The sequence below is a fragment of the Oncorhynchus nerka genome, linkage group LG3 (genome assembly GCF_034236695.1).
Source record: "Oncorhynchus nerka isolate Pitt River linkage group LG3, Oner_Uvic_2.0, whole genome shotgun sequence".
NCBI lineage: Eukaryota > Metazoa > Chordata > Actinopteri > Salmoniformes > Salmonidae > Oncorhynchus > Oncorhynchus nerka.
This window is the reverse complement of record NC_088398.1, coordinates 35,162,893-35,177,839: the sequence shown is the minus strand read 5'-3', so window position 1 is coordinate 35,177,839 and position 14,947 is coordinate 35,162,893. Positions and strand designations below refer to the sequence as shown.

Below are 14,947 nucleotides of genomic sequence, written 5' to 3'. Positions count from 1 at the left end.
TTTTCTTTCCAACGATAACATAAAAAAAATTAGGCCCTCCGTTGAATTTTTAAATCCCGATGTGGCCCTTGAGCCGCAATTACTGCCCTGCCCTAGACCAGCGATTCTCAACTGGTGGTTTGGGTCGCAGGAAGTTTTGAATGGGTCGCAGGTGTCTGAGTAAAAAATATGTATTCCCCAATCTGAATTTAACACTAGAACCGCCGTAGGCCAACGCCCTAAAAAAATATCAGCCCCAAAAAAATGCTACGTCCAGCGCCTTCCCTGAGTTCCTAAATGTTTGTATTTTACACTTCTCATTTTCCAGAAATCACAAACAGAAAAAGGTTCAGAACCTTGTTTCACACCTATTCCTAACTTAACCCACCAAGACAATGTGCTGTAGGACATTGGTACCCAGCCAGGCGCTAATGCGCCTTTCTCTTCTCACTGAATGAATGACAAATTGTTGAATGGGCTGTATTGGCACCTTTAAAATCTAATTTAAATTAGGCCTAACTGAAAATAAGGAGGGTAAAGAGGTTGATTTAATTTAGATAGGCATAACAAACCCATGACACTGTAGTCTATTTATCAGCAGCAAACATTTTGACAGTGCTCCTTGGGGGTTGATACCATTCTCTTAAGTTTTACTTTGTAAAAAGAAACTTATGGAACTGTTTTATTAACTAACTCTTACTAAGCTAATTTATTGTAAGGGCAACATAAACATGCTACTGCAGTAGTCCTTTAGAATAATGTTAAACATATATCCTTGACTCGATTCAGCGAAGCCAACGATGCCAGCCCACTGAGTGAATGAGAAATAGACCGAATGGGCGATAATTGTGCAAGTTACTTTACAATTGAATTGAAATGATTTCTAACTGAATGATGAGGGTGAAGAGGTAGATTTAATTTAGAACAGTAATAGTGTAATGATGAGTTTGTTATGCCTATTTATCATGTTAATAATTTGACCGAGCACCTTGCGGGTTGATATCGTTCTTGACTCTTTTATTTACTGTAGCTCCATTACTAATCCAATTTATTGTAAGGGAAATTAAAACATGCTGTGTTGTAGTAGGCCTTTAGGTTATTGCAAAACATATCCTTGACTCTATCCAAGTTGATGAGCAGAAAACAAACGATGCCAGTCAGCCTTCACAGCTGGCCCATCGAAACTACATCTAAACTATACCAAAAATAATGTCACACATAGTAAGTAATTAAATTGACAATCTGATCAGTGACAATATTAGGCCTATCAGTTGTCAAATTGTACATGAAGAAATGGGCACATCTTGTTATTTACATGGAGAGGAGCATCACTTAATCATATCCTCCTTCAGAGTCGCATGCAGGTAAAACGTTTTGATTTCTATATAGTATCAGAAAGAGCATGTTCGGCAGTTTCTGTTGCACTTACCTTTGTCAAATAACTCATAATTCAAGAGGTGAAGCTCTATTTCCAAATGTATACTTTTTCCTAGATATCCATGTTGTCCATGCATTCAGTACATGACCACTCGCACAGCAGCATTGTTATGGCTACTAAAGCAATTAGTAATAGTAACATGATGAATGTAAAATTAAATGAATATGCAATTTATTTATGGAATTAAACCTTTACAATTGTTATTGTACTGGTGCTTTTGTTTAGGAATATAGAAAATAATTTCACATATTATTAATTTCTACTTTGTCAAAAGAGGCTGTAACTGGACTTTATTAACTTCTTGCGTCGAGCAATCCCGTATCCGGGAGTGTAATCATAGCCTCATAGCACCAATTTAGACAAAGGACACCGGGCGGACACCTGGTAAATGTAGTCTCTTATGGCCAATCTTCCAATGATATGCCTACAAATACGTCATAATGCTGCAGACACCTTGGGCAAACGGCAGAAAGCGTAGGCTCATTCAGGGCACATTCACAGCCATATAAGGAGACAATGGAAAACAGAGCCTCAAAAATTCTGCTCATTTCCTGTTTGAAGTTTCATCTTGGTTTCGCCTGTAGCATCAGTTCTGTGGCACTCGCAGATAATATCTTTGCAGTTTTGGAAACGTCAGTGTTTTCTTTCCAAAGCTGTCAATTATATGCATAATCGAGCATCTTTTTGTGACAAAATATTGCGCTTAAAACGGGCACGTTTTTTTTATCCAATAATGAAATTAGCGCCCCCATAGGTTCAAGAGGTTAATGACTCCAACCTAAGTGTATGTAAACTTCCGACTTCAGCTAGCTAGTATCACGTCTGTCTTGTTTTTCTTCATCCATAGCTCAAGATCGATGCTGCCCCTTAGATCTAGGATAAGGGGGTGAAACTGTAGCCTTGGAATTCAAACTGAGTCTCGTTATATTGCACTATTATTTCACTTCACCAATCCAGTCTGGCATTGCCGTCATTTAATCAATCAAATTGATTTAAATCAATCAAATTTATTTATGAAGCCCTTCTTACATCAGCTTATGTCACAAAGTGCTGTACAGAAACCCATCCTAAAACCCCAAACAGCAAGCATTGCAGGTGTAGAAGCATAGTGGCTAGGAAAAACTGCCTGGAAAGGCCAGAACCTAGGAAGAAACCTAGAGAGGAACCAGGCTATGAGGGGTGGCCAGTCCTTTTCTGGCTGTGCCGGGTGGAGATTATAACAGAACATGGCCAAGATGTTCAAATGTTCATAAATGACTAGCAGGGTCAAATAATAATTATCACAGTGGTTGTCGAGGGTGCAACAGGTCAGCACCTCAGGAGTAAATGTCAGTTGGCTTTTCATAGCCGATCATTGAGAGTATGTCTACTGCTCCTGCTGTCTCTAGAGAGTTGAAAACAGCAGGTCTGGGACAGGTAGCACGTCCGGTGAACAAGTCAGGGTTCCATTGCCGCAGGCAGAACAGTTGAAACTGGAGCAGCAGCACGGCCGGGTGGACTGGGGACCGCAAGGAGTCATCATGCCAGGTAGTCCTGAGGCATGGTCCTAGGGCTCAGTTCCTCCTCCGAGAGAGAAATAAATTGAGAATTAGAGAGAGCATACTTACATTCTCGCAGGACACCGGATAAGACAGGAGAAATATTCCAGATATAACAGACTGACCCTAGCCCCCCGACACACAAACTACTACAGCATATATACTGGAGGCTGAGACAGGAAGGGTCGGGAGACACTGTGGCCCCGTTCAACGATACCCCCGGACATTTAATCAATTTGTACTCATCTGCAATGAGGGTTTTTGTATGAAATGTATTTGTAAGCAGATCACATCATCAGACCAACCAGCCCATAATTTCTGATAGGACTTTTTTTTGCCAGGCCAAGTGCCTCTATTGGAGGATGCCAGACTAAATTAGTAATGTTAAACAATTTAGCGTGATTTAGTTAGGATGTCGAGGCTAATGAAACAGGAAACTGACCTCATGTCAGTTTCAAGGCAATGGGTGTACGTCATTCTATCCTATGTGAAGATGCATCGCTTCTCCATGTCGTCGTCTCCTCCCTCCATTCATCCACGTTGTGTGTTGTCTCTGTCTCTCTTCCACCTGGTTCTCTCTCCCGCGGGGCGGTGTGTGTTTCAGCTGTGCCTGTCCCCCCCAGGAGTCAACATCGAAGAGCACATCCAGATCCGGCAGGAGGAGAAACGTCAGCGGATCAACCGCCGACACCGGCTGGAAGAGGGACGAGGTACGGGCAAGGAATCGATAGGGGATACGGTGTAGGGTATAGGGTTGGGTTTGTGTTTGGGATGGAGAAAAGGCTGAAGCAGGGAAGAAATATGGGATGGAAAGGGATTGGGACAAAGGGGTAGGGAATAGGGGATAGGATATAAGGGGATAGTGGAAGGTGATTGGGGAGGAGGAAAGCCAAAACATCAACTACTAGGAGGGAATCGTGACAAGGGGAGGGTGTGTGTGTTTGCTAGTTTAGGTTTGGTGGCTGGTGTGTGTGTTGATGGGTGCAGTGACCTGGGTGGGGCCATAAACAATACAGGCATGGAAAGACAGTGCTCTGACCTGGTCCTTGCTATTATTGTGTTTCCCATATTTCAGTGTTTTGCCCTTGCGATTTTTCCCGTTGGCTTGTGTGTGTTTGTGATTTTGCAGTGTGTTATGCTATCGTTTTAGTAGTTGTTATGCTGCAGTGTGACAATTGTGTATCTCTCCCAATCTGTGACCCTTCTGTGTCCATGCATGTGAAAGTTTCTTTCTCCCTCCCAGGCCCCATTGTTTTCCCTGGCCCCATATTAATGAACCAGCGTGAGCAGGCCCTAGTCAGACTCAGACCCCTAAGGCATAAGCGGGACAAGCACACAGGTACAACAGCCGGTCTTCCAATTCACTATCCTTAATTCAAACGGGCCCCGCCCCTCTTTGGTCTGTCTCACACCCACCAAACAGGCTGTCCTGCTCGTTTACACAGCCGCCCGCCCACCCATTCTCCTCTCTCTCCCTTGAAAAGTAAGACTCATATCGACACCGGATCATAATTATGTGTGTGTATATATATATATATATGTATGTATATACACTGCTCAAACAAAATAAAGGGAACACTAAAATAACACATCCTAGATCATATTTGTATTAAATACTTTTTTTTTACATAGCTGAATGTGGAAAACCACACTACAGGCTGATCCAATTTTGATGTAATGTCCTTAAACGTGCCTGTATGACCTCCCTACAACGCCTGGGCATGCTCCTGATGAGGTGGCGGATGATCTCCTGAGGGATCTCCTCCCAGACCTGGACTAAAGCATCCGCCAACTCCTGTACAATCTGTGGTGTAACGTGGCGTTGGTGGATGGAGCGAGACATGATGTCCCAGATGTGCTCAATTGGATTCAGGCCTGGGGAACGGGTGGGCCAGTCCATGGCATCAATGCCTTCCTCTTGCAGGAACTGCTGACACACTCCAGCCACATGAGGTCTAGCATTGTCTTGCATTAGGAGGAACCCAGGGCCAACCGCACCAGCATATGGTCTCACAAGGGGTCTGAGGATCTCATCTCGGTACCTCTGGCGAGCACATGGAGGGCTGTGCGGCCCCCCCAAAGAAATGCCACCCCACACCATGACTGACCCACCGCCAAACCGGTCATGCTGGAGGATGTTGCAGGCAGCAGAACGTTCTCCACGGCGTCTCAGGACTGTCACGTCTGTCACATGTGCTCAGTGTGAACCTGCTTTCATCTGTGAAGAGCACAGGGCGCCAGTGGCGAATTTGCCAATTTTGGTGTTCTCTGGCAAATGCCAAACGTCCTGCACGGTGTTGGGCTGTAAGCACAACCCCCACCTGTGGACGTCGGGCCCTCATACCACCCTCATGGAGTCTGTTTCTGACCGTTTGAGCAGACACATGCACATTTGTGGCCTGCTGGAGGTCATTTTGCAGGGCTCTGGCAGTGCTCCTCCTGCTCCTCCTTGCACAAAGGCGGAGGTAGCGGTCCTGCTGCTGGGTTGTTGCCCTCCTACGGCCTCCTCCACGTCTCCTGATGTACTGACCTGTCTCCTGGTAGCGCCTCCATGCTCTGGACACTACGCTGACAGACACAGCAAACCTTCTTGCCACAGCTCGCATTGATGTACCATCCTGGATGAGCTGCACTACCTGAGCCACTTGTGTGGGTTGTAGACTCCGTCTCATGGTACCACTAGAGTGAAAGCACCGCCAGCATTCAAAAGTGACCAAAACATCAGCCAGGAAGCATAGGAACTGAGAAGTGGTCTGTGGTCCCCACCTGCAGAACCACTCCTTTATTGGGGGGTGTCTTGCTAATGGCCTATAATTTCCACCTGTTGTCTCTTCCATTTGCACAACAGCATGTGACATTTATTGTCAATCAGTGTTGCTCCCTAAGTGGACAGTTTGATTTCACAGAAGTGTGATTGACTTGGAGTTACATTGTGTTTAAGTGTTCCCTTCATTTTTTTGAGCAGTGTATATGTATATATGTATATACGTGTGTATGCACGCACACAGAGTTGAAGTCGGAAGTTTACATACAATTTTGGCAAATACATTTAAACTCAGTTTTTCATAATTTGATCTCTGAATTATTTTTCTTCAGTATAGTTAAGGTGTCTGCGTTTGAGACAACCTGGTTCAATTTGGGTCCCGAGGCAAAACCAGTTGAGATTAACTACCGTAGACCATCCTCCTTAGCCAGATCCCAAATCTGCTGTTTAGCCCAAACATACACACAAACAGGTCTGGGTTCAGGCCAGGGCGTCTCGCTCAAGTAATAGTAGAAGAAACACTGGGCTCTCAGCATAAAGCTGCTTTTGCATTAATATGATACACAGTTGATGTCAGAAGTTTACATACACCTTAGCCAAATGCATTTAAACTGTTTTTCACAATTCCTGATTTAATTCTAGTAAAAATTCAATTTTTTGGGGTCAGTTAGGATCACCACTTCATTTTAAGAATGTGAAATGTCAGAATAATAGTGGAGAGAGTGATTTATTTCAGCTTTTATTTCTTTCATCACATTCCCATTGGGTCAGAAGTTTACATACACTGAATTAGTTTTGGGTAGCATTGCCTTTAAATTGTTTAACTTGGGTCAAATGTTTTGGGTAGCCTTCCACAAGCTTCCCACAATAAGTTGGGTGAATTTTGGCCCATTCCTCCTGACAGAGCTGGTGTAACTGAGTCAGGTTTGTAGGCCTCCTTGTTCGCACACGCCTTTTCAGTTCTGCCCACACATTTTCTATACGATTGAGGTCAGGGCTTGGTGATGGCCATTCCAATACATTGACTATGTTGTCCTTGAGCCATTTTGGTGGTATGCTGGAGGTCATTGTTCATTTTGAAGACCCATTTGCAACCAAGCTTTAACTTCCTGACTGATGTCTTGATGTTGCTTCAATATAGCCACATAATTTTCCTACCTCATGATGCCATTTATTTTGTGAAGTGCACCAGTCCCTCCTGCAGCAAAGCACCGCCACAACATGATGCTGCCACCCCCGTGCTTCACGGTTGGGATGGTGTTCTTCGGCTTGCAAGACACCTCCCTTTTTCCTCCAAACATAACGATGGTTATTATGGCCAAACAGTTCTATTTTTGTTTCACCAGACAAGGACATTTCTCCAAAAAATATTATTTTGTCCCCATGTGCAGTTGCAATCCGTAGTCTGGCTTTTTATATGGCGGTTTTGGAGCAGTGGCTTCTTCCTTGCTGAGCGGCCTTTCAGGTTATGTCGATATAGGACTTTTTTTTACTGTGGATATAGATTCTTTTGTACCTGTTTGCTCCAGCATCTTCACAAGGTCCTTTGCTGCTGTTCTGGGATTTGCACTTTTCACACCAAAGTACGTTCATCTCTAGGAGAACGAACGCGTCTCCTTCCTGAGCAGTATGACGGCTGCGTGGTCCAATGGTGTTTATACTTGCGTACTATTGTTTGTACAGATGAATGTGGTACCTTCATGCATTTGGAAATTGCTCTTCAAGAATGAGCCGGAATTGTGGAGGTCTACATTTTTTTCTGAGGTCTTGGCTGATTTATTTAGATTTTCCCATGATGTCAAGCAAGGAGGCACTGAGTATGAAGGTAGGCCTTGAAATACAGCCACAGGGACACCTCCAATTGACTCAAATTATGTCAATCAGTCTATCTGAAGCTTCTAAATTCATGACATCATTTTCTGGAATTTTCCAAGCTGTTTAAAGGCACAGTCAACTTTGTGTATGTACATTTCTGACCCACTGGAATTGTGATATATGTACTACCGTTCAAAGGTTTGGTCATTTAGCAATGTCATTGTTTTCTAAAGAAAAGCACCTTTTTTTGTCCATTAAAATAACATAACATTGATCAGAAATACATTGACACATTGTTCATGACTATTGTAGCTGGAAAAGGCAGATTTTGAATGGAATATCTAATAGGCCTACAGAGGCCCATTATTAGCACCCACACTCCTGTGTTCCAATGGCATGTTGTGTTAGTTAATCCAAGTTTATCATTTTAAAAGGCTAATTGATCATTAGAAAACCCTTTTGCAATTATGTTAGCACAGTTGATAACTGTTTTTTAAAGAAGCAGTAAAACTGGCCTTCTTTAGACTAGTTGAGTATCTGGAGCATCAGCATTTGTGGGTTCGATTACAGGCTGAAAATGACCAGAAACAAAGAACTTTCTTCTGAAACTCGTCAGTCTATTTCTAAGTGACCCCAAACATATATATACACTACACTACACTACACTACCGGTCAAAAGCTTATGAACACCTTCTCATTCAAGTGTTTTTATTATCTTTTAAAACTATTTTTTGTTTTACATTGTACAGTCGTGGCCAAAAGTTGTGAGAATGACACAGATATTAATTTTCACAAAGTCTTCTGCCTCAGTTTGTATGATGGCAATTTGCATGTACTCCAGAATGTTATGTAGAGTGATCAGATGAATTGCAATATATTGCAAAGTCCCTCTTTGCCATGCATATGAACTGAATCCCCCCAAAACATTTCCACTGCATTTCAGCCCTGCTACAAAAGGACCAGCTGACATCATGTCAGTGATTCTTTCATTAACACAGGTGTGAGTGTTGATGAGGACAAGGCTGGAGATCACTCTGTCATGCTGATTGAGTTCGAATAACAGACTGGAAGCTTCAAAAGGAGGGTGGTGCTTAGAACATTCTTTCTCTGTCAGCCATGGTTACCTGCAAGGAAACATGTGCCGCCATAATTGCTTTGCACAAAAAGGGCAGGCCGGTGTGAGTGCATCTGCAACGCACAGTGAGGCGAATACTTTTGGAGAACGACCTGGTGTCAAGAAGGGCAGCAAAGAAGCCACTTCTATCCAGGAAAAACATCAGGACAGACTGATATTCTTCAAAAGGTACAGGGATTGAACTGCTGAGGACTGGGGTAAAGTCATTTTCTCTGATGAAGCTCCTTTCCGATTGTTTGGGGCATCCGGAAAAAAGCTTGTCCGGAGAAGACAAGGTGAGCGCTACCATCAGTCCTGTGTCATGCCAACTGTAAAGCATCCTGAGACCATTCATGTGTGGGTTTGCTTCTCAGCCAAGGGAGTGGGCTCTCACAATTTTGCCTAAGAACAAAGCCATGAATAAAGAATGGTACCAACACATCCTCCGAGATCAACTTCTCCCAACCATCCAAGAACAGTTTGGTGATGAACAGTGTCTTTTCCAGCATGATGGAGCACCTTGCCATAAGGCAAAAGTGATAACTAAGTGGCTCGGGGAACAACACATCGATAGTTTGGGTCCATGGCCAGGAAACTCCCCAGACCTTAATCCCATTGAGAACTTGTGGTCAATCGTCAAGAGGCTGGTGAACTAACAAAACCCCACAAATTCGGACAAACTCCAAGCATTGATTATGCAAGACTGGGCTGCCCAGAAGTTAATTGACAGCATGCCAGGACGGATTGCAGAGGTTTTGAAAAAGAAGGGTCAACACTACAAATATTGACTCTTTGCATCAACTTCATGTAATTGTCAATAAAAGCCTTTGATACTTATGAAATGCTTGTAATTATACTTCAGTATTCCATAGTAACATCTGACAAAAATATCTAAAGACGGAGGCAGCAGATCTTGTGAAAATTAATATTTGTGTAATTCTCAAAACTTTTGGCCACAACTGTAGAATAATAGTGAAGACATCAAAACTATGAAATAACACACATGGAATCAACAGCTGAACCATCATGAGCATCCTGAGGGGTTGCATCACTGCCTGGTGTGGCAACTGTTTGTCCTCCAACCGCAAGGCACTGCAAAGGGTAGCGCGACTGTATAATCTCAAATATATTGTATATAAATAACACTTTTTTGGTTACTACATTAAACCCTGTTATTTCATAGTTTTGATGCCTTCGCTGTTGTTCTAAAAAAAGAAAAAGAAAGAAAAGGCCTTGAATTACGTGTCCAAACTTTGAGCCTTTCACTTTTTTTCCACATTTTGTTACAGCCTTATTCTGAAATTGATTAAATAAAGTGTTTTCCTCATTCATCTTTACACAATAACCCATAATGACAAAGTGAAAATTAATTTATATATATCGTTTTTTTTAAATGCCTGATTTACATAAGAATTCAGCCTTTACTATAACAAATTGAGCTCAAGTATATCTTTGTTCAACCTTGAGATGTTTCTACAACTTGGAGTCCACCTGTGGTTGGTACTTGTGGTATATCCCAATTGATGGGATATGATTTAGAAAAGCACAGAGCTGTCTATATAAGTTCCCACAGTTGACAATGGATGTCAGAGATAAACCATCGCATGATTTTGAATGAATTGTCTGTAGAGCTCAGAGACAGGATTGTGTCGTTGCTCAGATCTGGGGAAGGGTACCAAAATATTTAAGTAGCATCGAAGGCCCCCAAAAACAGTGGCCTCCATCATTTTTAAATGGAACCACCAAGGCTCTTCTTCGAGCTGGCCACCCTGATAAAATGAGCAATCGGGGGTAGAAGGGCTTTGGTCAGGGAGGTGACCTGATGGTCACTCTGACAGAGCTTTAGAGTTCCTCTGTGGAGATTGAAGAGCCTTCCAGAAGGACACCCATGGTAGAGTGGCCAGCTTGAAGCCACTCAGTAAAAGACATATGACAGTCTGCTTGGAGTTTGCCAAAATGCACCTAAAGGACTCTGATCATGAGAAACAAGATTCTCTGGTCTGATGAAATCAAGATTACACTATTTGGCCTGAATGCCAAGCGTCTGGTCTGGAGGAAACCTGACACCATCCCTACAGTTAAGCGTGGTGATGGCAGCATGTTGTGGGATTTTTTTCAGCAGCAGTGACTGGGAGACTAGTCAGGATTGAGGGAAAGATGAATGGAGAGAAGTACAGAGAGATCCTTGATGAAAATCTGCCTTTGCCCCAGTCAATGACCCTAAGCGTCCTAAGTGGCCCAGCCAGAGTCCGGTCTTGAACCTGATCGAACATCTCTCGAAAGACCTGTAAATAGCTGTGTAGCGATTCACCCCATCCAACCTACAGAACTTGAATGGATCTTCAGAGAAGAATGGGAGAAACTCTCCAAATACAGGTATGCCAAGCTTGTAGCATTACCCAAGAGGACTCCAGGCTGTAATCGTTGCCAAAGGTGCTTCAACAAAGTACATAGTAAAGTGGCTGAATACTTATGTAAATTTGGTATTTCAGTTTTACATTTTTAATAAATTTGCAAACGTTTGTAAAAAAACTTACTGGGTATTGTGTGTAGATTGATGAGGGATAAAACTTCATCCATTTTAGAATGAATGTGGAAAAAGTCAAGGGTTCTGAATACTTTCTGAATGCACTGTACAAACAAAATAATGACAAACAAAATAATGACGAACAAATGCAAGATAGACCTTCGTCAAGGCAATTAACAACATGTTGAATTGTTGATTTTTCAAATGCCATTAAATTGTCAATTGTAATTGTGACAGTCATTACTACATTTATTTTTTGTACTTCATGATACTTTAAAAATATAACTTATAAAGGCCTCATGCTTTGTGTAACCCCATCAGAAACCAAAATATAAGCAATGTTTCACTCCTTTGTTTGTAAATAATGCAATTGTAAACAAACACTATATTGCATGGTCAAAAACATGGTTAAAACTATAATTTTTAAAGCCAGTCTTCCATCCATAGCTCTGACCTATGAATTTGAGTGGTAATGTTTCTCCAGCCCCATCACCCAGCTGTTTCCCTAAACGATGACTGATTTGCAAGTGTTTGAATTGCAGATTGCCCCTTTCAGCAAAGACCCTTCTAAATAGGTTTCCTCTTTCTTTGGTGCATTAGTATCAATACAAAGTGTGAACCGGGGGAGAGAGAGAAAAGGAAACAATTGAGTGTCTGTTACATTAATTGTTCTTCCTATTCGGCACTTTAGTCCATCCACCTGACAGTTGTGACATATCAAGAAGCTAAACAGCATGATTGTTACACAGGACGGCAACACAGTACTTTTGTTAAAGAAAAATCAATATCAGTTTAACTCGATTGAACAACAATCTCTAAGCAGGAGAGTAGATTTTTCTTTCAGTGGCCGTCGTCTGACACCAGAATTAGATGCAGATGAAACAGTAGGTGTTGTCATAGCGCCTCAACAATTATGGGATAGGTAGATCAGATAGAAGATGTGACGGATCGACTTCTGACACCAATTACGCTTATTTCACGTCATCCCAGACATCAGCATAGGCTTTCAATAGAGTATTTATAGCCATAAATGAAATAATTAAGTTGTTTATATCTGAACAGGGTGCATTTGAAATATCCTCCATGGATAGTCACTAATCGGTATAAATTGATGGTGTCGGTGCCCTGTGGTTATATTTGGAAGCAATAAACTACGTTTTAGAGGAAAGTGCAGATGGAAGATGTGAAAGAGACTATTCTTAATTGAGATGAGTATGTCACACTGGTTAACCCATTAGGATTGTTATATACTAGGATCTTTCCCTCTTCCACCCCACAGTTGATGTTTGTGAGGTTGAGAGTGTGGGTATTGACACTGAATAGAAAAGTCTGACTGCCATTAGGTACCGAGATGAGATCCTCAGACCCCTTGTGCACAACATTTGAGAGAAAAACGCTTATGTATGGAACATTTCTGGGATATTTTATTTCAGCTCATAAAACATGGGACCAACAGTCAACATGTTAATATTATTCATATTTTTGTTCAGTATTTAAATGAACAAATGAACTAACTGCTGGATTAGTCAGCATATACCTCACAGACATGTGAGGACCAGGACCATGTCCATGGACCAGGGTTCAGTAGATGGAAACTATAAAAGTAACATTTTCCTTTCGCCTCAAGAGGGGTGCGAATTCGGGTACACGATCACACCCTCTCCCCTTGATGCTTTACCTTTATAATAGCATTATATCCTATATTTAACTAAGTGACATGCTATATGTCAATGTCCACAGGTGGGTGTTGTGCTTACAGCCCAACACCGTGCAGGACGTTTGGCATTTGCCAGAGAACACCAAGATTGGCAAATTCGCCACTGGCGCCCTGTGCTCTTCACAGATGAAAACAGGTTCACACTGAGCACATGTGACAGATGTGAGAATCTGGAGACGCCGTGGAGAACGTTCTGCTGCCTGCAACATCCTCCAGCATGACCGGTTTGGCGGTGGGTCAGTCATGGTGTGGGGTGGCATTTCTTTGGGGGACCTCACAGCCCTCCATGTGCTCGCCAGAGGTAGCCCGACTGCCATTAGGTACCGAGATGAGATACTCAGGCCCCTTGTGAGACCATATGCTGGTGCGGTTGGCCCCTGGTTCGTCCTAATGCAAGACAATGCGCGACCTCATGTGGCTGGAGTGTGTCAGCAGTTCCTGCAAGAGGAAGGCATTGATGCTATGGACTGGCCAATTGAGCACATCTGGGACATCATGTCTCGCTCCATCCACCAACGCCACGTTGCACCACAGACTGTCCAGGAGTTGGCGGATGCTTTAGTCCAGGTCTGGGAGGAGATCCCTCAGGAGCATGCCCAGGTGTTGTAGGGTGGTCATACAGGCACGTGGAGGCCACACACTACTGAGCCTCATTTTGACTTGTTTTAAGGACATTACATCAAAGTTGGATCGCCTGTACTGTGGTTTTCCACTTTAATTTTGAGTGTGACTCAGACCTCCATGGGTTGATAAATTTGATTTCCATGGATAATTTTTGTGATTTTGTTGTCAGCACATTCAACTATGTAAAGAAAAAAGTATTTAATAAGAATATTTAATTCATTCATATCTAGGATGTTATTTTAGTGTTCCCTTTATTTTTTTGAGCAGTGTATTTGTGTCATTCTCAAAACTTTTTGCCACGTCTGTATAGCCTCCCTATTGTTGTTTTACTTCTGCTCTTTAATTATCTGTTACTTGTATTTCTTTTTTTTTGGGGGGTGTATTTTTCTTTGCTCTACTGTTGGTTAAGTGCTTGTAAGTATTTCACGGTACTGTCTACACCTGTTGTTTTTGATTCTTGTGTCAAATACAATTGTATATTTTTTGAGTACTTAAGTGAGAATGCTATTCATTTACTACAGAATTGTCCCCTCCAAGCTCGTCACCAAGCTTAGGACTCTGTCTGAACACCTCCCTCTACAACTGAATCCTGGAATTCCTGATTGGCCAACCCCAGGTGGTGAGGGTAGGCAACCTCACCTCTGCCACCCTAACACTTAACACAGGGATCCCACAGGGTTGTGTGCTTAGTCTCCTCCTGTGCTGTTCACCCAGGACTGTGGCCACGCACGACTCCAACGCCATTATCAAGTTCGCTGACGACACGACGGTGGTAGGCCTGGTCATTGGTGACTGAGTCATCCTACAGGGAGGAGGTCAGTGACCTGGCAGTGTGATGCCAGAGAAACAACACCTCAATGTCAGCAATACCAAGGAGCTGATCGTGGACTACAGGAAACTGGGGGACAAGCACGCCCTCATTCACATCAACGGGGCGGCAGTGGAGCAGCTAGAAAGCTTCATGTTCCTCGGTGTTCAAATCACTAAAGACTTAAAATGGTCTAAACACACGCACAGTAGTGAAGGGGTGACCGTGCCTCTTCCCCTTCAGAAGGTTGAAACAGTTTGGCGTTGGCCCTCAAATCCTCAAAAGGTTCTACCGCTGTGCCATTGAGAGCATATTGACTGGCTGCATCACTGCTTGGTATGGCAATAGCTTTGACCTCGATCGCATGGCACTATAGAGGGTTATGTGGACAGCCCAGTATATCACTGGGGCCGGGCTCCCTGCCATCCATGACCTCTATATCAGGCAGTGTGAAAAGAAGGCCTGAAGAATTCAGGCTCCAACCACCCAAGACATAGACTATTTTCTCTGCAGCTGCATGGCAAGAGGTACCAGTGCATCAATCCTGACACCAACAGTCTCTTGAACAGCTTCAAGAAATATGACTAATAAATAGCTAACCAAATAGATACACGGACTATCGG

At 42.9% G+C, this 14,947-nt stretch overlaps 1 protein-coding gene across 1 annotated transcript in view; it reads left to right on the top strand.

Moving 5' to 3' along the window:
- The window catches only part of LOC115107163 (E3 ubiquitin-protein ligase MYCBP2), a 310,312-nt gene that overhangs the window by 96,517 nt on the left and 198,848 nt on the right, over positions 1-14,947 (top strand). The window contains 2 exon segments of the mRNA XM_029630721.2: positions 3,579-3,665; positions 4,199-4,294. Coding sequence (XP_029486581.2) covers positions 3,579-3,665; positions 4,199-4,294 — 183 coding nt within the window.